The sequence below is a fragment of the Hemicordylus capensis genome, chromosome 5, assembly GCF_027244095.1.
Source record: "Hemicordylus capensis ecotype Gifberg chromosome 5, rHemCap1.1.pri, whole genome shotgun sequence".
Taxonomy (NCBI): Eukaryota; Metazoa; Chordata; class Lepidosauria; order Squamata; family Cordylidae; genus Hemicordylus; species Hemicordylus capensis.
Genome location: NC_069661.1, coordinates 235,864,465 through 235,889,394, shown reverse-complemented (window position 1 = coordinate 235,889,394; position 24,930 = coordinate 235,864,465). Strand labels below are relative to the sequence as shown.

The 24,930-nt window shown below is 46.1% G+C and overlaps 1 protein-coding gene across 3 annotated transcripts in view; it reads left to right on the top strand.

Moving 5' to 3' along the window:
* LOC128328164 (sodium- and chloride-dependent GABA transporter 2-like) overlaps positions 1–23,701 on the top strand; it is a 93,306-nt gene extending 69,605 nt beyond the window's left edge. The window contains exons 8-15 of one of the 3 annotated variants that reach the window (XM_053257871.1): positions 660–763; positions 2,536–2,660; positions 3,301–3,413; positions 4,891–5,028; positions 13,779–13,881; positions 15,500–15,600; positions 21,624–21,794; positions 23,222–23,701. In XM_053257871.1, the coding sequence (XP_053113846.1) occupies positions 660–763; positions 2,536–2,660; positions 3,301–3,413; positions 4,891–5,028; positions 13,779–13,881; positions 15,500–15,600; positions 21,624–21,794; positions 23,222–23,341 (975 nt within the window). In that variant the 3' untranslated portion in view covers positions 23,342–23,701. The remainder of the gene's footprint in view (positions 1–659; positions 764–2,535; positions 2,661–3,300; positions 3,414–4,890; positions 5,029–13,778; positions 13,882–15,499; positions 15,601–21,623; positions 21,795–23,221) is intronic. The other 2 variants (XM_053257872.1, XM_053257873.1) reach the window with 2 other exon arrangements.
* Positions 23,702–24,930: the final 1,229 nt, after the last annotated feature.

Genomic DNA, 24,930 nt, shown 5'->3' with positions numbered 1-24,930 from the left:
ATCTGACGTCAGACGCGGGGAGGCTAGTTTAGCTCCTGAGCGGGGGCCGCGCGGCCCCTTCGGGAGCTAAACAAAGGCTGCCGCTCTGTTTGCAGCACCAGCCAGAAGTGGCTCTTCCCTGCAAAGTCAGGGAAGAGCCACTCCTGGTTGCATGCTGTGAGTGCAGCGCTAGCCTAAGGAGCTCCTGAAGGGGCCGCGTGGCCCCTTCAGGAGTTAAAAGGCTGGTGCTGCCTTCGCAGCACAGCCCAGGATCGGCTCTTCCCTGCAGGGAAGAGCTGCTCCTGGGCTGCGCTGTGAAGGCAGCGCCAGCCTTCGTTTAACTGCCGAAGGGGACGCGCGGGCCCTTCGGCAGTTAAACTCTCTCTGCGCCGAATGGAGCCTCAAGGCTCCATTCGGCCAGACCACGCCCCAGCGTCTGATGTCAGATGCGGGGGCGGGGTTAGCGGGGCCGCAGCAGCAGCACACGGGCCACCAGCGGGCCTGCTCCACCACTGGGTATCACTGTGGTCTTTAGACTTTTCAGCTTCAGGAAACACTTTCCCTATAAATGTCTGACCAGCCTTCATGGTGAAGAAAGCAAGTGCATCTTTAAAGAGCTACTGGAAAGGCCCTTTTGGCATATCTTCTGTCCCTTAGCTCTGTTTTTCATTTGCTTACAGGTGTGGATGGATGCAGGCACTCAGATCTTCTTCTCTTATGCCATTTGCTTGGGGTGCCTGACAGCTCTGGGCAGCTACAATAAATATCATAACAACTGTTACAGGTAATTGAAGCATTCAATAGCCCAGCCTCTTCTCTTGCTCCTCCCTCCCACGTTCTCTTCTCTATCCCTTCTTTATAATAAGGTAAAGTGTGCCCTCGAGTCAGTGTCGACTCCTGGCAACCACAGAACCCTGTGGTTATCTTTGGTAGGATATAGGAGGGGTTTACCACTGACAACCCCCGCGCAGTATGAGATGATGCCTTTCAGCATCTTCCTATATTGCTGCTGCCTGATATAGGTGCTTCCCATAGTCTGGGAAACATGCCGCTTGCTAGGCAAGTCATTTCCCACTGCGCCAGTAGGTGGCTATCAGCTAACTAAACTGAGTTCAAGGATTCCTGTTTCCAAAGGTAGTGCTTTTCCTGATTCCAGCTTCTTTGTAATGATTTTCCTGTTTGTTTCTTCTTTTTGAAACCAAAGATGGAACTACACATCACAAGAAACACAGGGCTGCCACCAAAAATGGCATAACTGTGTTGAGACATTCCCCTTCCTAATGTGCCTTTACTCCATATCCTGACATTGTTGCATTGTGTGTGTTGCTACCATTCCAAGTGTAGCCAATAACGTCCTCTTGCAGGTGGAAATATGTGATGATGTTGGGATAGTGGTTCCCAACCTGTGGTCCGCGAACCACTGGTCCACAAGGGTGCTGCAGGTGATCCATGGGCATTACGGTGGGGGGAGAAATGTAATATAATAATAATATAATCCCACTTGTAGGCCTGCTGCAGATAGATATACTCTGATGAGAACAATATGTTTGTGAGTTAGCATAATAAATTATTATAAATAGCTGTTGTTTTAATACCCCTTGAGATGTATGTTTGAATTCTGTCAGCCATAGGCTATGTTAAAACTAGCCGACCCCGCACAGAACATCTGTGCGCTCTTTGGGGGCGGCGGTTACCTCTTCCCCCCTTCTGCCCCAGTCTCGGCTTCCTCACCACAGCCGACCCATGCCGGGCCCAGCTGCCTCTCCTCCCAACCACCATTTCTGTCCTCCCTTTCTATCCCCCCTCCTGGGCCTGCTCTGTGGGGGGCTCTGCTGCCCGCCTCTCACCCCTGCAGGCTGTCGGGTCAGTTTGGCACGGCGCAGCCTCTCTTCCGCCTCACAGCTGCTTGGTCCTGCCGCTGTGGCTCGGCATGGGCCAGACTCTCAGCCGCCTCCTCACTCTGCCGCCACCTCGGGCCTGTAAGTGCAGCCACCAGGACCCGCCACCGCCTCTGGCCTCCGCGGCCGGGCCCGCCGCCGCCTCTGCCGGGGTGACCAATCCCCCTGGGTGCACCTCAGCCTATCAGGTGCCTCCACCGCCCAGCCAATCAGCTGGGTGCCGAGAAGCACATTCTAAAGGCACACCCAGGAAGATTAAATATATAGATGTTTAAAATGGCTTGCTTATGAGGTGGTCCACAAAAGCTTTTGATGATGATGTAGTGGTCTACATAAAGGAAAAGATTGGGAACCACTATGTTAGGACATGGTACCACAGATTGCAGAGTGAGAGAATTCAACTCGGGGTGCTGTTTTCAGTGGCAGCTCATTTCTTGTGACATGTACTTCTATCCTGAGTATCTTTGTGGTGGATTCAAATGTAGGAAAGGTGGCTGAAAAGCTTTTTCTGGTGGTACAGCCCAGGCAGGGAGAAGCAGTTAATGTCATTTAGGAAAAACTCTTTTACTGCTGTCCAGATGGTTGCCCTTTCAAGTTAGATATCCCCTTCTGATGGGCGATCTGGTCTCCTTTACTGACATTAATTTCCTCTTTCTAGGGACTGCATTGCTTTGTGTTTTTTGAATAGTGGCACAAGTTTTGTGGCTGGCTTTGCAATCTTTTCCATCCTGGGCTTTATGGCACAAGAACAAGGAGTGGCTATTTCGGAAGTAGCAGAGTCAGGTGAGTGGGTTATGCATGTGGAACTGTCATGAGCATTCAGAAAGGCCAAAGTCATGGATGACCATGGCTGTGGTGCTGACTACTATGGCCTCCCCCACTGCACCCCCAGCTTATTTTCTAGTGTGCCTTGAAAGGCAGCCCATGCCAGTTCCTCAACAGGCAACAGATCATCCATGTCAGGAAAGCTAAGCCTCTCTCATTTCCCTCATTCCATTATAACTGCCCTATGGTTTTTTTGGTGGTCATAATGTCCCAGACTATGGGAAACACCTATACTGGGCATCAGTGATACAGGAAGATGCTGAAAGGCATCATCTCATACTGTGTGGGAGATGGCAATGGTAAACCCCTCTGTATTTTACCAAAGAAAACCACATGGCTCTGTGGTTGCCAGGAGTTGACACCAACTCAATGGCACAACTTACCTCCTCCCCCCGCCCCATTCTGGAGAGAATCTATCTATGTGGTCGCTAAGAGACGACCATATTGGTTAGCCATGCTCCTACCTGCAGTCTGAAGTAGTTCAGCCAGAAAACTAGGCCTATCTTGATGCTGCCCCCTGCCCCCTCTGGCATTCCAAGTAGATTGATCATCACAAACTCTCAGATTCAGGCACTTAGCTTAGTAACTTTCTTGGCAGGACCTGGCCTGGCGTTCATAGCATATCCTCGAGCTGTCGTCATGCTGCCTTTTTCCCCATTGTGGGCCTGCTTCTTCTTCATCATGGTCGTTCTGCTGGGATTGGACAGCCAGGTAAAGATGTCTTAGGATGGACAGGTTTGTCCAAGTACCATATCATTGTCTGGTAGGTAGAAGAGAGCTTGTTTCTCTTCATCCTTGTGCTTGCAGACTATTAAAAGGACAAGTGGTGAGGAAAGGGTCTTCAGACAAGTCTGTGGCTGAAATATAATTTTCTATCCCTATTAAAACTGAGCCTTATCTTGTCATAGTTGTGTTTATTCAGTAATCATCTGTTGAGGGCAGATGGGTGGGAAGCTGGTTGCCTGAAAGCAGCACAAACCTCTCAATGTTAGCTTTTGATGTTGGTTTCTAGAAATATTTTTCAGTTAATTCATGATGCTTGGTGTGGGCATATCAGTGTTGAGGATACTAGAGGCTTGGTGATGAGAAATAGAGGGAGAGTTATCCCGAGGTTATTTCTGCAGACAGGAATTGGAAGATGACACCAAGTCATCTCAGCAGCAACTCTTAGCGAGCATTTGGGGAATGATAGCCCATTAAGTATCTAGAAGCTCCCTCATCAAGTTTTGTGTTGTTGTTTTGCCATAGACACATAATTTTTAAGAGAGCTGAAATTCATTTGAGGGAGGTCTCAATTCCCAAGAGATATGCCTGCCTCTCTCTCTCTCTCTCTCTCTCTCTCTCTCTCTCTCTCTCTCTCTCTCTCTCTCTCTCTTTGCCTTTGGTCAAACAGGTCTTGCAAGCTTTTGAAATGGTATAAAAACTTGCAAAACATAGAGCTAAAAGTGGGATGAGTGTACACACAATGAGCAATGACCCAAACTACCTTCAACTCTTTGGGTGGGTTCTCACAATTGAAAGAATCCCTGCATACCGAAAAATCCCCATCACCAAGCCTCACTCACACCCATGGAATGTATCCTGTGAACCCAGACATTTTTGCTGATCCCAAATTCTCAACCACCCTGCATTTAACTAGAATCAACCAAATGAGTTCAGATTTAAGAGTAATGATCTTGGCTGAATGCTGGTCAGTTGCAACCAGTGGTCCCTCTAATTTTTTTCATCTCTGTGTAGAATGAGTTTTGTTCTGGGCGGCAGTATCAAGGCAGTGTGTGCGCGCCTGCATTCAGAATGGGGCCATCCTGATTCAATCTGAGTGGGATCTAAAATGAACTGAGCAGACATCCAAAAACTTGTGAGCACGCACACATGCACATGCCTTAGAGGGAACAGTGGTTGCAAAGCAGATCTGGGGTAAAACAAAAAATCCTGAGTTCACACGACACACTACATGGGAGTGCCTGTGGCACAAGGACCAGGATTCTTTTGATTGTAAGAATCCGCCCTTTGAAAAAAGCTGTCATCTGTCTCAAACCACGATTTGCAAGAGCATTCCAGGGAACTCTTTTGTCTATGACTGTTTTCAGTACTTGGTGGTCTCTTATCATTGAAGGAAATGTCAAAACCTAGGGACCTTTTTCTGATAGGAATGAGTTGATGGATGCCTGAATTCTCCTCTCATTAGTTTGTCTGTGTAGAGAGTCTGGTGACTGCCCTCGTTGACATGTACCCTGGAATTTTCCGGAAGAAGAACCGCCGAGAGATCCTAATTCTGCTTGTTTCCATCCTCTCATATCTTGTGGGACTGGTCATGATCACAGAGGTACAGCCTTTAGGAGAGCCTGCATTTCCTTTGCTTGTCTATCTCTGATGCAGAATTCAGCTGAAGTCTCTTTAAGGAAAGAAAAGGGGTTAGCTATAGTTTCCACCTATTTTGAACCATATGTCAAGAAGTGCTTGCAAAAGGAGGGCTCAGCCTGGAAGCTGGACTGAGGTATCTATGAAGTGCAATTCTATTATGATCATTGGCATTGTGCCTGAACTTTCCGAGGTGGGGATGCAGTTACAGTTCTGGGCAGAGCATCTGCCTTGTATGCAGAAAGTCCCAAGTTAAAGCCCTGGCATCTCCAGGTAGGGCTGGGAAAGACTCTTCTCTGAAATCTAAGGACCTCTGCCAGAAAAGAGTAGAAATGCCTGAGTGAGATGGACCAAAGATTTGACTTCGTATGAGGGAGCTTGCTATGTACCTATGTTCATAGATTTAAAAAAATCATAGACATCGTCCTATAGGCTTACAATCTAATAGGCATAGTACGAAAGGAAGGGCGATGGGGAAGGAAGAGGAAGACAAGGTATTAAAATTTCCAAGTTGCATAATGTCCTCATGGAATGGCCCCTCTGGAGACAGTTCAGAGGGAAGGAGACCAATGACAGTTGATTCCAGCCAGGGCAGAGGAGGGGGCTTTGCTCTCTCACCCCTCATCCTAGGAGACTTCTTGTAGCCAGCTTTGGATGGACTCAGCAGTTTCCCTTAAAGGAGAGGTTCCAAATGGCCTACCATGAGGGGACCCTCCCAATTGGAAAGGCTTCTGGGGCATATTCCAGGGCAGAGGTGCACCTAGGTAATTCTGGAGCATGGACCTAAAGGCCTTTGGGGGGGCCCTGCTGTGCCCCCCACCCCATTGCCAGATAAGATGCAATTTTTAGAAGAAATTCTGCATAAGATACTTCCGACTGACCTGCACATACCACAATTTGCATGGATAGTCCTGCTACTCTCCCCTCGTCCTCCCTTGCCTGTCTGGAGTGTGCCAGTGCCAGTGCCAGCCCCAGCAAAGGCAGGGGGTGGGAGAGAAACACAATGAAGAAACTCTTATTTGGCACTTGGCAGGCATGGACAGTGGGGAGGAGTGGGGGAAAATCAATGTGCCAGCAGTGGTGGCGGGAAGCGGCAAATCTTTTCCCATCCCTGTCCCAGGAATAAACAGATATTAAGGGGCTTAACTCTCAAATGTATGCTCATAAGACTGCAGCGTGCATCTAGCAGACATGAAAGAAAGAGACCACCTGCCTCTTATGGAGCATTCACGGACCTGCGGCATGGTTGCTTCCAGCTTCGCCTAGCAAAGGTGAGAAGCAGCTCCGACGCCCCCTGCAGCCTTCAAGTGTGCTCCTGCATCCCCTGAAGCCCTTTCCACATGCCCCACACAGTCAATGCTTGCAGAGCTCAGCTTCCTGCATATGGAATCTTTACATAGTATGTGGGGATTTCCGCCTGATCTGCATACCCCTAGACCCCTTTCCACCCCCGGTTGGAAGCACGCCCCAATGAGGCTGATTGAAGGGAGCTTTGCCTGCAAGTAAAGCTGCAATCCAACGCAAATCCTAACAAAAGGAAAAGGAATAACTAAGGCTCTGTCCTATGCATCATTACCTGGAAGTAAGTTCCATTATACAAAGGGACTTACTTCCGAGTAACCATGCCTAGATTTGTGCTGCAAATTAGACTGCCTGTACACAGAGGGTTTCTGTCTTTAAAAAGATGCCTCTGTATCATCTTGGTTGCCCCAGGTGGCCCCAAGAGCTAGTGCAGCCTTGCCTTCCTGCTGTGGCATCTGCTCCTGCCACCACTGCTGTGTTTCCTCTTCCTCGTGTGCTTCTTCTCCTCCACCCCCAACCTTGCACACTTCTTCTCCTCCAGTTGCCATGCTGCCTCAAGTCATAGCCAGCTGGGGTAGAAGCTGCTGTCTGCTCGACAGCTTCTCTAGCCCTGCCTGGCCTCACTGCCCACCGTGTGCGGAGGTGGCCATTGAGGCCGGGTGGGGCGAGAGAAGCTGCCATTCTGCCAAGCAGCAGACAGCAGCTTCCACCTCGGCAAACTTTTGAGCATTTGGAGCCCCCCCCACTGCCCCCAGGCCTGTGGGGCCCTGGAATTTGGACTGGACGTCCGGTCCAAAGAGCGCCCATGTTTTAGGGTGCATGTTCAGTTCGTGTTGGCCACTGGCCAGACCCGTTGGGTCTCACTGTCAGCCTGTGCAAATTGAAAGCACAGTCGAAGAAGTCATGCAGTAACAGGAGGAGGAGGAATAATAAATAAGATTATGGCCAGGATAGGGGCAACAGAATGGAGGATGTGAGAGGAACGTGCAGATGATGCTTCTTGAATTCTAGAATCTTTTGCAGGTGCTATATACACAACAAGCCTAGAAGCTTGCTTTCTTAAAGAATGCTGAGATCTTCCAGGAATTTCTATAAGTACCAAATTTTGTACAAAAAGCAGCTTTGATGGGAGGTATCTGGGCTACCCCATTTCCTTATTAGCCACCACTTGTCTCACAATGCCCTTGATGCAACATTATTCCAAGGCATGGTGGAAGAGTTGCCGACCCTTTGGGGCTGGGCTGGCCAGAAATCAGCCTCCAGAAATCAGCCTCACTCTCCAGGTCAGTACTGAAAGCAGACTTGGAGATTTTAATAGCTTGATATTGTGAAAAATATTGAAAATAATATTGGAGGGGAAAAGTCTTCAGAAATAGCTTCAGTCAGAGTTGGCAACTGTAGGTGGGAGTGGGGTTGTGGTTGCTGGAGGGTAGGGGAGGCAGTCTTTTCCTTCCACAATGCCCTGGAAAATCACCACATTTGGAGATATTATGGGGAAAAACAACAACAACAACAACAATGGAAGATTCCAAAGTCATTGGTTCTGCTTGGGAAACAAACTGTGCAGTGTGATCCCATGCATGTCTACTCAGAAGTGAGTCCTATTGATTTCAGTGGGGCTTACTTCCAGGTAAGTGTGGTTAGGACTGCAGTATAAATAACTCAGAACTCCAAAATCCAGAGGGTGAGTCAGATGAGGAGAAATTTGGAAGCACCCTAGTTATTAAAGAAGTCTTGAGGCAGGGTGAGACGCTTGTATGTAGCTTGATGCCTTGCCAGTCATTTCAGTTCTCTTCCTCCCTCTTGTAGACAGGCAAAGAGCAGTTTCACAGTTAATATAGCAATGTTGATTCCTGCTGGTATTCCTGGTTTTCTCTCGGCAGAATGCAAACTGTGAATGACAGATGTGTGTCATTAAACACCTGTCTGCACACGCCTTGGAGTCTGCATCACACTAGGATTCCCAGGTGTACGCGCACAGGTAGCTAATTACACATATCTGTTGTTCACACTTGACATGTTTGCTGTGGGAAATGACAGTGTATTGCCAGCATACCTGCAGCAAACATGGCTGCTCTAAAAGCAGGAATCTGCCTGTCTGTAGTCAGATAAGGTAGGAGTACTGGCTCTGTTCTTATTCTCTTATGTAGAAAGATACAGGCTTGGATAGGAACATAGGAAGCTGCCTTATACTGAGTGAGGCTATTGGCTCACCTTGCTTATTCTCGTCTACTCTGGCAGTGACTCTCTGAAGTTTCAGGCAGAATCTCCCCTAGCCTGTCTGGAAATGCCAGGGATTGAACTTGGGACCTTCTACATGCAAAGCTCTACCATTGAGCCATATCCCCATCCCCAGATTTCACATTCCCATTGAGATCGAGCGGCTTGCTCAAGTGCTCCCTTTGGCCCAGGATTGCCAAGCATGGTTTGCTCTTGGTTTGCAATCCAAATATGCAAGCAGTGCTTGACTCACGGTTTCTCAGCTTTGACATCATGGCAAACTGTGGTTCAACCAACCAGGAAGGCTACTATGAAGCCTGGAGTGCAGAGGGTGGTGAAGGTGGGCGTGTTTGAGTTTGCCACTTGTTTCCATGTCAACAGTTTGTTAGACCAGGAATGTGATTTCTGAACTGGGCCATAGCAATCGGCTTGTTTTCCACATGGGAAAATAGCAATAGCAATAGCAATAGCACTTACATTTATATACCGCTTTATAGCCGGAGCTCTCTAAGCGGTTTACAATGATTTAGCATATTGCCCCCAACATTCTGGGTACTCATTTTACCGACCTCGGAAGGATGGAAGGCTGAGTCAACCTTGAGCCCCTGGTCAGGATCGAACTTGTAACCTTCTGGTTACAGGGCGGCAGTTTTACCACTGCGCCACCAGGGGCTATATTAATAAGCAGGGATATTATTCCAGATTCAAAATTCAGTTTCCATGACTACTTTTTTTTAAAAAAATGCAAACATATTTTCATAGATGGAGGGATCAGCTAAACACACAATTTATGCATATTCTATATGTCATTCTGTCTGAGCATTTATCTTACTACAGTTCAATATCCAGTTAGACTTTCCCCTGTTGAAGCAGGGATAGCCTAACTATAAAAATACTTATTAAGAAAAATGTACTAAGCACCAGTTCAGACAGCCTATCATAAACTCCAATTTCATGGCCTAAACTATACATAAAAAGGCAGTTTAAAAAGTGGTGGCTCTTGCTTAACTGTATATTTCAAGGGGGAGAGTAACTCTTACTATTCAATCTAGCAGAGTGTCTGTTGCTTGATTGCAACTGTGACTGTTGTTTGTGTGCTCTTGTGTTTTTTAGCCTACTTTCCAAAGGAGAGAAGGCTTATGAGACCACCACATCTGTATGTTGTTTGTATATGTCCATCCATTTGTCTGTAGGTCCCCCTAGAGATACAAAACAAATTCAGAGCACGTGAGGGGGAGGGTCCCCCTAGAGGACCTCCAAGGTTTTGTTTGTTTGTTTTGTTTTTTGCCATCCACCATCTTGTTTAAGATGATGGCCACTCAAAGTATAGGCAACACCCATTTCCTGCCCAGGTGCTGTCAGACAGTCAGATACCAGACAGTCACAGAACATGGGAGAGGTTATTAGGTACTTGTTCTTAGATCGTGAACCCTTTTGGAACAGGGAATCTCCCCCCCTTCTTTTTGCTATGTAAATTGCTTTGAGAGCTCCCCCACCGCAAAAGCAGTATATATTAATAATTATTATAGTAATAAATTGTTCCCCGATGGTAAATATGCAGCATCTGTTTTCTGCAAATGCTTTAGAAACAAAAATAAGAGCAATTCATATTTATTCCAAATATCTGTCTGGCTCCCTTCTTTCTGCCTTTAGATTCCAGCCAAGATGTTACTGCTTTAATGCAATTTTGATCTGGTAGAAATCAGTTTGTGGATTTTGCTCCTCTTATGTGATCTTTCTTGGTTTTGCTGCTCCTGTTGCTTAATTTTGTTGAATTCTGCTGATTGCTGTGTTGTTCGTAATAGTGGTGAAAGTATTTGTTTTAAGAAAGAGCCAATTTTTTTTTCAGGATTAGGGGACAAAGGCCCAGCAAACTTACTGGTTGTGCCAGTGATCGTGCCCCTCCTCCTAAGGGTCACCCTCTTTTGACTCAGAAGTGTCCTCATCATAACTTTTTGTCATGGGGAAGGAGACTTCTGGGCACATAAATATGGCTGCCAACAGCTGCTGGGAACTTGGGAAGCAATACCTCCATTAAACAAGCAGTGGCAGTGGGTAGGTTCGGATGACACACATAAGGTCAAAGTGCTGGTCTGGAGCTTGGTGGTGAGCTTGACTTCTGGAGGAGAGGGTCAATATGACGCCATTGGCCGTGTTGTCCAAACATGCCAATGTTGGCATATTCTACTGTACTTACATCTCCAAAGCCATCTGTAACCGATATGCTGACATTGTTGGGTTTGGCATGTTGGGTTTGACATTGTTGGGTTTGACATTGGCTGACAATACGATCAGTGTTGGCATTCTGCCCCTCCCACCAGAAGTTAGGCTCAATGCTGAGCTCTGGGAACCACTGGTTCAGCTTTTTGCAAGTTGTTTTGACCCGCCCAGAGAGAGAAGGTGATGTGCAGGGGGGCATTATCAGGGACCTTCCCCACAAGTGTTCCTTCTGACAGGGATTCCCAGATGTTGTTGACTACAACTCCTATAATCCCCAAGCAAAAGCCATTGCAGCTGGGGATCCTGGGAGTTGTAGTCAACAGCATCTGGGAATCCCTGTTAAACTGGGGAAACACTGCTCCCCACTCAATACTGCCCAGGTTTTGAGCCAAGAGTTGTTTTATGACAACTTTTGGCTCAGATCTAATACCTTTATCTGTTTTTCATTTTTTTAAAAAAATGATCGATTGATTGTTAACTGCCTGGAGAGTCCTACATAGATGGAAAAGTGAGATAAAAATATATTAACAATGAATTAATTAATTGTAACACAAAAATAAATGACCCAGAATCTAGAGCAGGGATGCACAACTTTGGCCCTCCAGCAGATGTTGGACTTCAGCTCCCATAATCTCTGACGTTGTAGCTGGAGGTGTTGGGGTTGTACTCCTAAAACATCTGGAGGGCCAAAGTTGTGCACCCCTGCTCTAGGGAAATCTTAATTTACTGCATGGTTTTTTTAAGTATGGGTCTAATGCCCTCAGTCCTTTTGTGTAGCTCCACTGCAGGAGTCACTGCTTCAGTTTCCTTTTTCCTTTTTCTTGGAGATAAATCCTTTGTTAGGAAATTTTAAAATTAAAGACAAGAAATGATGTGAAATTCAGGTAGTAAGGCACTGTTAAAGTGTTGGAATTGCCCTTCTGTTGTTGAAGTCTATAAAGTCCTCTTTTGGAAGGGAATGTAAGAGGACAGACTTTGCAGCATGTACTGGCATCTGTTTAGCAGGAATCACTCCTATAACTTACCACACTGGCATAAACTGACATAAAGAGCTTTTTTAGGTGCAGTCCTAGATACCTCACATTTCTACTTTCTCTCTATGAGGAGACATATATAGATCTGCTGCATACTTCTGCATTCCCAGACTATAACTTACTGTCTTTCCCTCCCTCTCAGGGTAATAAGAGGCTGAAAGGAGAACATTGCTAAGATTGCATTCCAGAGTCATGTCAGCCTCATTGGCGTTCCGTCATCCTCTGCAATATTTAAGGAGTGGCCCCCAAGGTTGCATTTTTACCATAACTATTAATAGAAATTATGTATCGCCATATCATCATATATACCATATAGTGCATGGAGCACATTACATTAAATAGTTCAATATAGTTGAACAATGTTAGGCCAATGGACATAATTTTTTTTTAATGCAACCTGAGCTTTGAGGATGGGGGAAGAGTAACAGATAGGAATGTTGAAAGGGACCAGTAATGGTTCCCCTAAATGCACAGAGTAAAATGGTCTTCAGGTACTTCTTGAAGATTAGGAAGATAAAAAGTAATAATAAAAATTTGGTAAGGGGCAAATTCCACTCTGTGAGGCACACCGAAGCAAAAAAACCAAGCAAAAACCTGCCAATTTAAGGTGTGATGTCAAGGATGGCTTGGGTCAAAACAGGATCCCTGTGTTCACCAAACAAACAAAAACCAACCCAGAGAAGTTTCAGCCCTAGGGAAGATACATTTTGTCTGATGGGCCTATCCAGGTATGGGAAAGTATTGTATCAAAGTGTTCAGTGTAAAAAATGGGAATAAGAATATATTAAGGTCATTTTCATGACCTGTGAATGGGTGGGGAGGGCACAGTGGGGAAGGCAAGAGTGACCTCAGATGATCCATGTAGGCTTTCTGGCAGCGCCGCTCATGTGCCCACATGAGCGGCGTTGCTGGGAGAAGTGTGGTGGTCTGGAGGGAAAGCCCAGCCCAGCCCCCAGAAATCCCACAATGTACCATGCGAAGAGTGCGGTGCAGTGGGGGATTCCCCTGCAAGCCAGGCGCTGTAGTCATCTGGCTCTGTGTCTGCCTACAGCCTGAGCAGACACATGACCGGGTGCCTTGTATTGCTTGTTGTATCCTTCTACCTATGTCATAGCCTGGGGGAAAGCCTCAGGCTACCCAATAAGACAGTGCCAGGATCACCCTACCCACCCTGGCACCCTACCCCATGCCAGGATCACCGTACCCTACCCAGGATCACCCTGCGCTCCACACAAGCAGCCCTATCCGGATAGGGCTGTGCAATTCTGGGAAGGGCTGCTTGTGTGAACAGCCTCATTCTGTGCATTGGAATTCGAGCCTTTAGGTAAAGGAAGTTTTAAACCAGATAGTCATGGGAGGACTCTGCTGTCGATATCTATCTATCTATCTATCTATCTATCTATCTATCTATCTATCTATCTATCTATCTATCTATCACACTTCTATACCACCCAAAACTCACGTCTCTGGGCGGTTTGCAACAAACAAACAAAGCTAAAACATTAGTTAAAATAAATGACAACAAAAAAACTCAAAACGGTAATTAAAACAAAATAAATGACATCGTAAAAGTTAAAACATTACAATTTAAAAATTTAAAACAACATTTTAAAAGTATGCTAAAACTGTTAAAACCATATTTAATTAAAAGCCTGGGTGAATAGGTGCATCTTTAAAGACTTTTAAAAAGTTGTCAGAGATGGGGAGGCTCTTATTTCAGCAGGGAGTGTGTTCCAAAGCTCTGGGGCAGCAGCGGAGAAGGCCTGTCCCCCAGTAGCCACCAAACGAGCCGGTGGCAACTGCAGACGGACCTCTCCTGACGATCTCAAAGGGCAGTGGGGTATTTCATAAAAGACTATTTCTGCATTGGCTCTTCTTTTTTTCTCCTCTCTCTCTTTCTGCCCGCAACACCATTCAATGTCCCTCCTTCCCTCCTTAGGGTGGGATGTATGTCTTCCAGCTGTTTGACTACTATGCTGCTAGTGGAATGTGCCTGCTCTTTGTCGCCATTTTTGAGACACTGTGCATTGGCTGGGTATATGGTAAGCACAAATGTTGCAGGAAATTGTGTCACCTTAAGGTCTCCTCTATTATATCTGAAACAGACATTGATTAAAGCACCAGTCTGGAATGCTTGTGGTGAACCTGGCAGGGACACCTTCTCTTTGGCTGCAATTGCATTAACAGCCCGATGCCAAATGCCTTGCCATGCAATCCCTTCCTTGCCGTAATGGTAGGTGAGGGGTAACGTTATATGAACTCTGGCCCATGGCTGGCTTTTAAGTGCCCATCTCCTCACTCTTTGGTCTCAGCCACCCTCTTCATATCTGTTTATAGGAGGCAGGGAAAACTGCATGCTGGTAACTTGTTCATAAATGATCTAGAAGTTGGGGTGACCAGTGAAGTGGCCAAATTTGCAGATGACATTAAACTATTTAGGGTAGTGAAATCCACAATGGATTGTGAGGAACTCCAAAAAGATCTCTAAAAACTGGGGGACTGGGCGACAGAATGGCAAATGCGGTTCAATGTAAGCAAGTGTAAAGTGAGGCAATTGGGGCAAAAAACACCAACTTCACACATACGCTGACGGGATCTGAGCTGTTGGTGACTGACCAAGAGAGAGATCTTGGGGTTGTGGTGGACCCACTCATTGAAAATGTCGTCTCAGTGTGTAGCAGCTGTGAAAAAGGCTAATTCCATGCTAGGAATCATTAGGAGGGGGATTGAAAATAAAAAATGTTAATATTATAAAGCCCTTATACAAATCTATGGTGCGGCCACATCTGGAGTACTGTGTACAGCTTTGGTCACTGTATCTTAAGAAGGATATTGTAGAACTGGAAAAGATGCAGAAGAGGGCAACCAAAATGATCAGGGGCCTGGAGCATCTTCCTTATGAGGCTGAGCTACAGCATCTGGGGCTCTTTACCTTTACCAGAATAAGGGGAGACATGATCGAGGTGTATAAAATTATGCATGGAGTGGAGAGGGTGGACAGAGAGAAATTTCTCTCTCTCTCACACAACATTAAAACCAGGGGTCACCCCATGAAGCTGAAGGTTGGGAAATTTAGGACTGACAAGCGGAAGTACTTTTTCACACAGTACATAATTAATCTATGGAATTCCTTGTCATGGGATGTGGTGATGGCCACCAACTTTGATGGCTTTAAAAGGAATTTAGGCAGATTCATGGAGGACAGGTCTATCTATGGCTACTAGTCTGATGGCTGTGGGCCAGCCTCAGAGGCACTATGCCTCTCAATACCAGTTGCAGGAGAGCAACAGCAGGAGAGAGGGCAAGCACATACCTCTTGCCTGTGGGCTCCCCAGAGGCATCTGGTGGGCCACTGTGTGAAACAGGATGCTGGACTAGATGGGCCTTCTTGGGCCTGATCCAGCAGGGCTGTTCTTATGTTCTTAACTTGAGGCTTTCATTTCTAAGGGGGGAAAGTGAGCAAAGTGGAGGAAAGCATGTTGGCATTACTCCTCTCTGATCTGTTCTATACTAACCTGAAAAGTTGTCAGTCATTGCTTTGGTTAGGCACATTTTCTCTGTGTGATCTCCTGTTAAAGAGGTCCTGCTGCCATTGTTGTCTCCAGTCTTTTTTTGTGGGACACTGATTTTTCTTCCTTCCTGGATGTTTCCTTTTCACAGGTGCTGACCGTTTCTATGATAACATTGAAGACATGATTGGCTATCGGCCATTGCCTGTCATCAAATACTGCTGGCTGTTTGTCACGCCTGCTGTCTGCCTGGTGCGTGAGGCTTGCCAGAGTCCCTTGGTCTGTAGACCCAAGAGAAGAGTGTGCTTGGGCAAATGGGTAGTGGTTGGACCATTCTTTACAAATAAGACATGGTCGGAGCCTTTATTAGTTACTGTAGAATCTGCATCCGTGGGTTTGAATCCCATCCTCGTCGCCAGTGTAGAATCCAGAGGAAGGAGTTGTGGACAAGGCAGCGGAATAAAATCAGGAATGGAATGGAAAATCAGACAGTGGAATAAAATGTATGGAAGGGCAAGGCAGTGGAATAAACTCAGGAATATTAATGGTTTATTGAAATAGATATTATGTACAGAGAGGCAAGTGCGGACTGCTTTCAGTGCTCTTGCTGCTGCCTGTTTGTTAGCCCTGCCTCTACTCCAGGACTGGAATATAAGTAACTAAAGCACCTCCCCCCCAAAAAAACCAACAACAACAATCCTGTCCTGGATCAAGGACCAAAACCACCACATCTGCTACCCCTGCTAACTGGGCAAAGAGGCACCTTTCAAAGTGGTGATTCTCTTTATATTATGTGGAGGAAGAGCAACTGGCCCTATCCAACCCCAGCACAGCATCCCTCCAGTGGCTGTTGCTGTTGTCTAACTCAGGATTCTTTTTAGACTATGGGCCCTTTGGGGACAGGGAAGCTTTTCCCTGTGTTCTTTGAAAACATATTTTTGTTGAAAAGTGGCACAGTAATAGTTGCCCGAGGAGTTAACATGACAGGGAAAAGAGGTCATGAGTTTGAAGCAACTATTTACATTCTTTCTTTCACATCTTAGGCCTAGTTTTCAGGGTCAAACTAGACCTGACAGTGCCATCATCCACATAGCAATAGCACTTACATTTATATACCGCTCTGTAGCCGGAGCTCTCTAAGCGGTTTACAATGATTTAGCATATTGCCCCCAACATTCTGGGTACTCATTTTACCGACCTCGGAAGGATGGAAGGCTGAGTCAACCTTGAGCCCCTGGTCCGGATCGAACTTGTAACCTTCTGGTTACAGGGCAGCAGTTTTACCACTGCGCCACCAGGGGCTCACATGTTTGCTCTATTCACTCACAAGGCAGGGATGGGTGTGTATGTCTTATTTTAACAGTAAATGGGAGGTGGGTGCTGCAGTGTCTTCCCCCTCAATCCATTGCTTTAGCTACTTTGATCAGTTCATGGTTTACTACTTTATTGGAGAGACAGCATAGGGTAGTGTTGGACAAGGATCCGAGAGACCCAAGTTCAAATGCCCACTCACCCATGAAACTCACTGGGTGACTCTGGGCCATTCTAGGGATGTGCAAACCAGTTCTAATTTGAACCGTTTCAGTTCGATGGTTCGGATTTGAACCAAACCAGCCATTAGGTTCAAGCTGCCGGTTCGAATTAAAACCAAACTGGGAGGGGGGTTTCAATTTGAACTGGTTAAAACTGGTTCAAACCTCCAAAAGTGGGTGGGGTGGCAGTTGGCACCCATGGGTGCCTACCACCCAACCCCCAAAGCAATTGGACACTTTTTTTTTACAAATTTTTGACAAATTCCTTTTAAAAAATTCTCATAGGGTATAATGGGACTCAAACCAGCCCATTATTCCCTATTGTGGAGCACCCATGGGTGCCAACTACCACCCAAACCCTGAAGCAATCAGACACTCCTACTATTTTTTTAATGAATTTTTGAAATATTTTTAATTATTTTTCTCGAACCAGCCCATTATCCCCTATTGTGAAGTACCTAGGGACACAAAGTGAGTTGGTGGATTGCCACCAGACCCCCAAGGCAATCGGACACTCCTCTAATTATTGTTGAATTTTAAAGTATTTTTGAATTCCCCATAGGGAATAATGAGGTTTCCAGCAAAAGTATAGCTTAATGTGTGGGGGAAAGGGGTGGTCTACAGTGGAGTGTGGTGGATGGTAGTGCCCAAGCAGGGCAAGGAAGCTACCAGAATTATTTCAAAGGAATCGGGCAAAGGGCTGATTTTTAAGTGATTTTTGCAGTTTACGCTTCTTTAAGGTTTTTCTCCATAGGGAATAATGGAGTTTGCAGCAGCCCCATAACTGCACTTGGGGGGCGCTGGGGTGGCCCAGAGCGAGTGGTGGTGTAGTGCACAGAGGGTGCCAACCACCCCCATGGGTTGCTAACCCATGGGGTACTGGGTTTTGTTGTTTCTGAGGTGTTCTGAGTGTAGATTCTCTGGAAGCATATGAGATTTTCAATGACAAACCATGAATCCACTCTCATTTGCTACCAGAGACCGAACCAAAACCCAACCTCCCCCTCCCGGTTTGAACCCGGTTTGAATTCAAAGCGAACCGGGCATACCGGTTTTGTGCACATCCCTAGGCCAGTCCCTTATCTCTTAGCTTAACCTACATCAAAGAGTTCTTGGGAGGATAAACATAACCATGTACATCCTTCTGGGCTCCTTATAGGAAGAGCAGGATATCAATGTAAATAAATGCTAAAGCCTGGAACAGAGGAAAGTGGGCAGAGCAACCCCCTGTGGAAAGGTTTTCAGTGTCCATGTCCTGGACAATCCTCCTATTGTCCAAAGAAGACTTCCTAGCCTCCTGCTTTATAGGTGAACAGTGTGGGCCTGGGAAGGAAAGGTCTGCCCGCCACTGTTATACCTAGTTGGTCCTCACTGAGGTGGTAAGTAGAGAGAGTGGACAGAGAGAAATCTCTCTCCCTCCCTCCCTCCCTCCCTCTCTCTCTCTCTCTCTCTCTCTCTCTCTCACACACACACACACACACACACTCTCTCTCTCTCTCTCTCTCTCTCTCTCCAGCGAGGATCCCCCTTTACCTGTAAAGGGCGGGGGGGACACTTCCCTAACCGTTAAGTAAAGTTAAAATGGAGTACTTACAAGTCACTCCAGCAGCGCTGGTGGCGGCCACGGGGGGGGGGCATGGTGGCAGTGGCTCCCCCGACATCCACTGGCCTCCCCCGGAGTCTCCTGGGCCTGATTCAGGCCTGTCTGCTGGCACGGAGGCCATTTTTTAACCTCTGCACATACACAGGCCCTTTGCGTCACCATGTGTTGACGCACATGGTCTGTGCATATGCACGGAGGTTTTTTAAAAGGCCTCTGAGCCTGTGCAAAAGCCTGAGCTGGGCCCGAACCTTTGTGGGAGGTCAGTGGGGGCCAGGGGAGCTGCCCCACCCCGTATCCATCACAGCCACTACTGCTGGAATGACTTGTAAGTATCCTGTTTTAACTTTACTTAATGGTTAGGGAAGACCCCACCCCCACCCCTTTACAGGTAAAGGGGGATCCTCGATGGATATCTGCCGGTAGGGCTTCAAGCACATCCCTAGCAGTTCAGTGTAATTTATTGTTTTGGCCATAGGCTGTTACAAAATGGACTACCATTTGCAGAAAGAATTTGAAACCAGGAAAAACACAGACAATAGGAAGACGTTCTATTACATCAGTTCTATTACATCAGTTGTATCTGCTTAGGGGGAAAAATTGGCCCGTGTCCTGGTTAAAGCCATCAGAAAGGTAGTATCTCTTCATTATCCTAGGATCCTTGTTAAATAATAATCCATTTTCTGGAGGACTGACCAATTAGTATCAGACCTTTAACAAATCAGCTATATATATATCTCTGACAGCTTGAGTCAGAGAACAGTTGAGTAAGTAATGTGGAAGATCCTCTGCTTGTTCAGAACTGCAGGGAGAGAAATGAAGATTATGTGAGGGATCATGATGAGGGGCCTTTGCCAAGCTGCCTTCCAGACTTGGGCAAGGTAGTGTAGGGTGTGGAGTCTATCTGGGATGCAGGGGCAGCAGCCTTTTAATGAGGCTAGGTGAGGTGGCTGCCTCAGGCAGGAGATTCTTGGGGTGCCAGCAGGGTGGCAAAATGCCCCCTGCTGCTGTTATTGGAGCAGCTCTTTGGGACCAATCTGACTTTTACAAGCTTTGCAAAGAGCACCTCTGCTCAAACCCCTGGCAAAGCCTACAAGAAGCACAAGGAGAAAAGAGGAGGCTGCAAGAAGCACAAGCACAAGGAGAAAAGAAGAGGCTCTTGGCAACCTCCCCTCCTCCCTGCCCCTTGTGCCACTTTCAAAGCTTGCAGGGACTCATTTTTAAAAATTTTGTTTATGTATTTATTTATTATATTTATTTATTTATTATATTTATTTATTTATTTTTATTTTACTTATTTTATTCATTTATTCATTTATCAGATTTGTACACCGCCCCAAACTTTCATCTCTGGGCAGTTAACAATAGCATAAAACAAGTTAAAACATGTACAAAATCTTAAAACAATTTAACAATTTAAAAAGCAACCACAGATTAAAACCTAAAAATTTAAAAAAACTTGAAAAGCTTGGGTGAAGAGGTGGGTTTTCAACTGCTTTTTAAAAATTGCCAGAGATGGGGAGGATCATATTTCAGTAGGAAGCGCATTCCACAGTCCCGGGGCAGCCACTGAGAAGTCCTGTCCCTGTGTGGCCACCAGCTGAGCTGGTGGCAACTGGAGACGGACATCTCCAGACAACCCCAATGGGCGGTGGGGCTCATAATGAAGAAGACAGTCTCTTAAATACCCAGGGCCTAAGCCAGTTAGGGCTTTATAAGTTATAACTAGCACTTTGTATTTTGCCCAGAAACCTATTTTGAAAGGGGGATGGCTCCCACCTGGGTCATGGGGCGGCATTTGGTGCCTTGCCTCAAGCACTGCAATACCTTGAGTGCCCCGGTGGGCCGTCAGCTCTCCACTCACCTTGGCCGCTAGGCTCCCAGACTTTACTGTATCTAAGGATCTCTACTAATAACATCAGTTTGTATTTAAAAAACCTTGAAGAGTGGTGGTGATTTGAGTCATAAGTATCAACCCAATTAATTACCCCTGTAGAAACTCCAGACTTTGAGGGCTAAACTAGATGATTCAATCAGGAGACTCGTGGTCAAATTTCCCAGCATTACTATTTCCCCCCTAAAAGCAGCCACCTCCACCACCCCAATTAGACTGGGGCCTGAATATTGCAGGAGGGGGGGATTAATGTTTTCCCATTTGGGGAAACATGCAGGTACTGTGGGGGGCTCCTCTAGTTGCTTTTAAGAAAGAAAGAAAACCCAATTAGAAATAGTATTTTGTCTGATTTGGTCCTGGCTGCATCAGTAGCAGGGGCCATAGTCGAGCCATTTGACCCCCTACCTCCCACCATGGTCGCAATCTGGTTTGGGCCCTCCCTCTGTGCAAAAAGCCAAGTATGCAGTTGCATTGCTCATGCTTAAAGTGATATGTAGTTTAACCCTTAGCAATGGGGAAGGACTGTAGCTTGGGGGTAGAGCACATAACCTGCCTGCAGAAAGTCCCAGGTTCTTTCCCAGGCATCTCTAGGTAGAAGATCCCTGTCTGAAATTCTGGAGAGCCACTGCCAGTCAGTTTAGACCAGGGGTTCTCACAGTTGGGTCCCCATGTTGTTGGACTACAACCCTCATCATGCCAAAGGCCATTGTGGCTGATGGAGATGATGGGAGTTATAATCATCCCCAGCGTCTGGAGACCCAAGGCTGAGAACCAGCATGGTGTAGTGGTTAGAGTGCTGGACTAGGACCGGGGAGACCTGAGTTCAAATCCCCATTCAGCCATAAAAAACTAGCTGGGTGACTCTGGGCCGGTCACTTCTCTCTCAGCCTAACCTACTTCACAGGGTTGTTGTGAAAGAGAAACTCAAGTATGTAGTACACCACTCTGGGCTCCTTGGAGGAAGAGCGGGATATAAATGTAAAATAATAATAATAATAATAATAATAATAATAATAATAATAAAGAACCTCTGGTGTAGACAGCAGTGAGCAAGATAGACCGGTCGCCTGACCCAGTATAAAGTACGCTTGTTATGTACTATATTGTGTCCTGTCTCATTAGGATTGATCATGCAGAATCATTGGGGAAGTGCTGCCTCGGGAAAGGGAGGTTGTGTCTGGGGCCATTTTGTTCCAGGCATGCAGAGTGACTTGGCTAATGCTGGTGTGTCTAATCTTTCCTCCTCCAGGCGACATTTTTCTTTTCTCTCATTAAATACACGCCACTGACGTACAACAAGAAATACGTGTACCCATGGTGGGGAGACACAGTGGGCTGGCTCCTGGCTCTCTCGTCTATGGTCTGCATACCTCTCTGGATTATCTATAAACTCTCCACCATTAAGGGCTCCCTCAGAGAGGTGAGGCTGGAATTGCTTAAGCATGGGGCATTGGACACAGAATTTGCTGAAGGGAGGCTTTCTAGCCACTAATACATTGGTGGGAATAGCTTTAGAGGTGGATGTGTGGTGTTACAAGATAATTAACAGGGGCCTTACACTAATTTTCCAAGGATCACTCTGTTACTGGCAAGAGCCTTTGGCTTTATTGGATTTGAGCTGGCTCGAGGGCTACAGAGACCAAATTGCCTTCCTGTGTTCTTGTTATTGACTGTACAGCACTTACAAAATGTCACCAGTCAAGAGTTTTGCTTCTCAGCGCCCCTACGCTTCTTCCTTTCCCCCTCTTATGCTTATTGACTTCCAGACAAAATGCCTCATGTATTTTGTACATGACATTTTAAACTACTTTCCCACAGTTATAAACACTTTACTAGTCAGAGCGATTAAGAGAGATGCTATATCTTAGATCTAGTGTCTCCGTTCACACCATAGTTTGAGCTGTGCCCTGGCCTACCACCTTTGTAGAACTCAGCGGCCACATTTCCGGTTTCTTTACAGGAGTGTGGATTCATGGCAAGCTTCAATGGCTAAACTGCCCCCACACAATGTATCTGAAGATGGTTTCTTTTGGTTTCTTGTTTATACCTCACAATAACAAGGGAGAATGGTGCTAAATGTCTTCTCTGTATGAGACATCTGCATTTTCATCGCAGATGTCACAACAGGTGAAATGTCATGACAGGTGACATGACAGGTGAGGGGCTCTTCATGAGCCCCTTTCTGATCACATGGGCGAGTGAGATATCATCTGAACCAGCCCAGTGTGTTCAGGCAGTCCCAAGATAACTGAATGAACATTTTCTCATCTTTTGAAATGAAGTCATAGGCCAGATGCCACCAAATGACTCTTCTGGAGGTGATTCTGTGAGTTCACATATGTGGAAAAGAAGAGTGAGGGGCTTGTTGTTCATGTAAAACTTTTTTGAGGAGAGTCCTGTGAGCAGGATCCTAGATCCCCATTGGACAATAATAGCGTTTGAAAAACCAAACCAAACCAGTGCTACTCTTGCCTCCTCTCTCTTGATTTGTGACACACTTTAGGAATTAATCCTTCGTTATCAAGCTCAATGGGGTCACCCCAGGGAAGTCACTATCTGTCAGCCTAATCTGTCTTCATGGCGTTGATTGGGTGAGGCTAAAATGCACCCCTCTGCTGCTTAAAGGAGAGGTGTGGTGCAAATAAGATGTATATATAAATGTATTTGTAATACATTTATACCTTTTCTCCTGAGCATTCATGAGGAAGGAAAGAAGGAAGGAAGGAACGAACTGGTTCTCAGGCTGAATCCAGATTTCCTGTTTGTCCTGTTACAATTTGTTATTTTAGTGAGCTAGCTTCCTTCCTTCCAGGACTCTTATCACTTCCTGCCCACTTTGTCTTTCAGAGATTCCATCAGCTTGTCTGTCCAGATGAAGACTTGCCCCAGAAGATGTGCCCAGGTCAGCAGTTTCCTGCCCCCAGGACTGGGCTTCTGATGTTGACTGAGCTGGATTCTCACTGCTAGAGGGAGGCATGGCAACCCTCTGCACTGGATGATCCTGGACATTGCCAATGGCCAAGGTGGAGAGAGGGACCCATGATCCTCATTTCCCTTTCCCTCCCCAAAGGATCAGTGGTGGCTGCTGGGGAAACAGAGCTCTTCCAAGATGATGTGGTGGGAGCAGATGCTGCTGCTTCATCCTCTATTTGGGGGGTATTTGCAGGAGCTGATTCAAACCAAAATGTTCCTCTGTGAATTCTTCGGGGAGTGGAAGAGGAAAGACTGAACCCTGGGATGGAAATAATTACATGACTGCAGAAGCATTGGCCTTTCATGGGCTTTAGGAAGGTTTCCGTTCCATCTATAAAATCATTGTTCCTTTCACTTAAGAGTGGCTTTGATTTGTTTCTTTAAAAAGGGTGGTAGTGATCTTTTTATTTGGGGTTGTGCATTCCTGGTCCATCACCAACTTGCAGGTATGTACTACTTGAGACACTGCTACAATTTTCTATTGCTTGAATCTCTGATTTTTATGTCAGAATGTTGCCTCCTTTTCTCTTTAAAGCCACCTTAGGAGGTGAGCATTGCAAGCCAGAGGGGTTTCTGGGTAACCACAAGACAAGCACACCCGGCTGGTCAGCAGCAGCAGCACACCTGAAAGGTTCTGATCCAGTTACCCCTTTGTCTCTGCCACCTTGCAACGTTTGCCAGTAAAGGCGTGGGGGCTCCCCTCTCTCTAGGTCACAGCACAGTGGCTTCTTCCTTGTGCCACACCCCATCATTTATTTTATTATTATTATTTTTTAACATTTTATATCCCGCTCTTCCTCCAAGGAGCCCAGAGCAGTGTACTACATACTTAGGTTTCTCCTCACAACAACCCTGTGAAGTAGGTGAGGCTGAGAGAGAAGTGACTGGCCCAGAGTCACCCAGCAAGTATCATGGCTGAATAGGGATTTGAACTTGGGTCTCCCCGGTCCTAGTCCAGCACTCTAACCACTACACCATGCTGGATCATGAGTTACAGCTGCTCAATATGGTAGTAATTATTGCTGTGGCCCATGGAAGGAAAAAGATTAATGAAAAAGGTCATACTGCTGAAATAAATATTCAAAGCAAACCTTGTTTTTGCTGAGAACAACTGCCAGTTTTTTTAAAAAAAAAATCCGAAAGGATTGTTGCCATGATCTTTAAAAAATAATTTTCTTTGTAGTCCAGACATGCAGACATTCATTTATCAGGAGTTCATTATTCATTGACTTCGTTATTTGTCCATTATTTAGTCTCTTTGGTTGTTTGGCAAGGAGTTGACGGATGAAATTGTGTCACATGATGCAGCAGCAGGCACTGTAGGGAGTCATAGTGTATGGAATACTAAAGAACTGCTGGAGTAACAGAGACCGTAGTCAGGGAACTTTGCAAAAATCACAGATTCAAGTGATTTGAAGCAAATATATGATTCCATTCCATCCATTTAATCTGGCCAGTTTTTAGTTCTAGGAAATAGATATCGAAATGGAGCCTTTAGGCTGGCTTTCTCTGGCCCTGACCAACTTCAGTCTAATTGGCAGGCCTTCTGGGAAATCCAGGCACCAGCAGTCCCAGATGCTCAA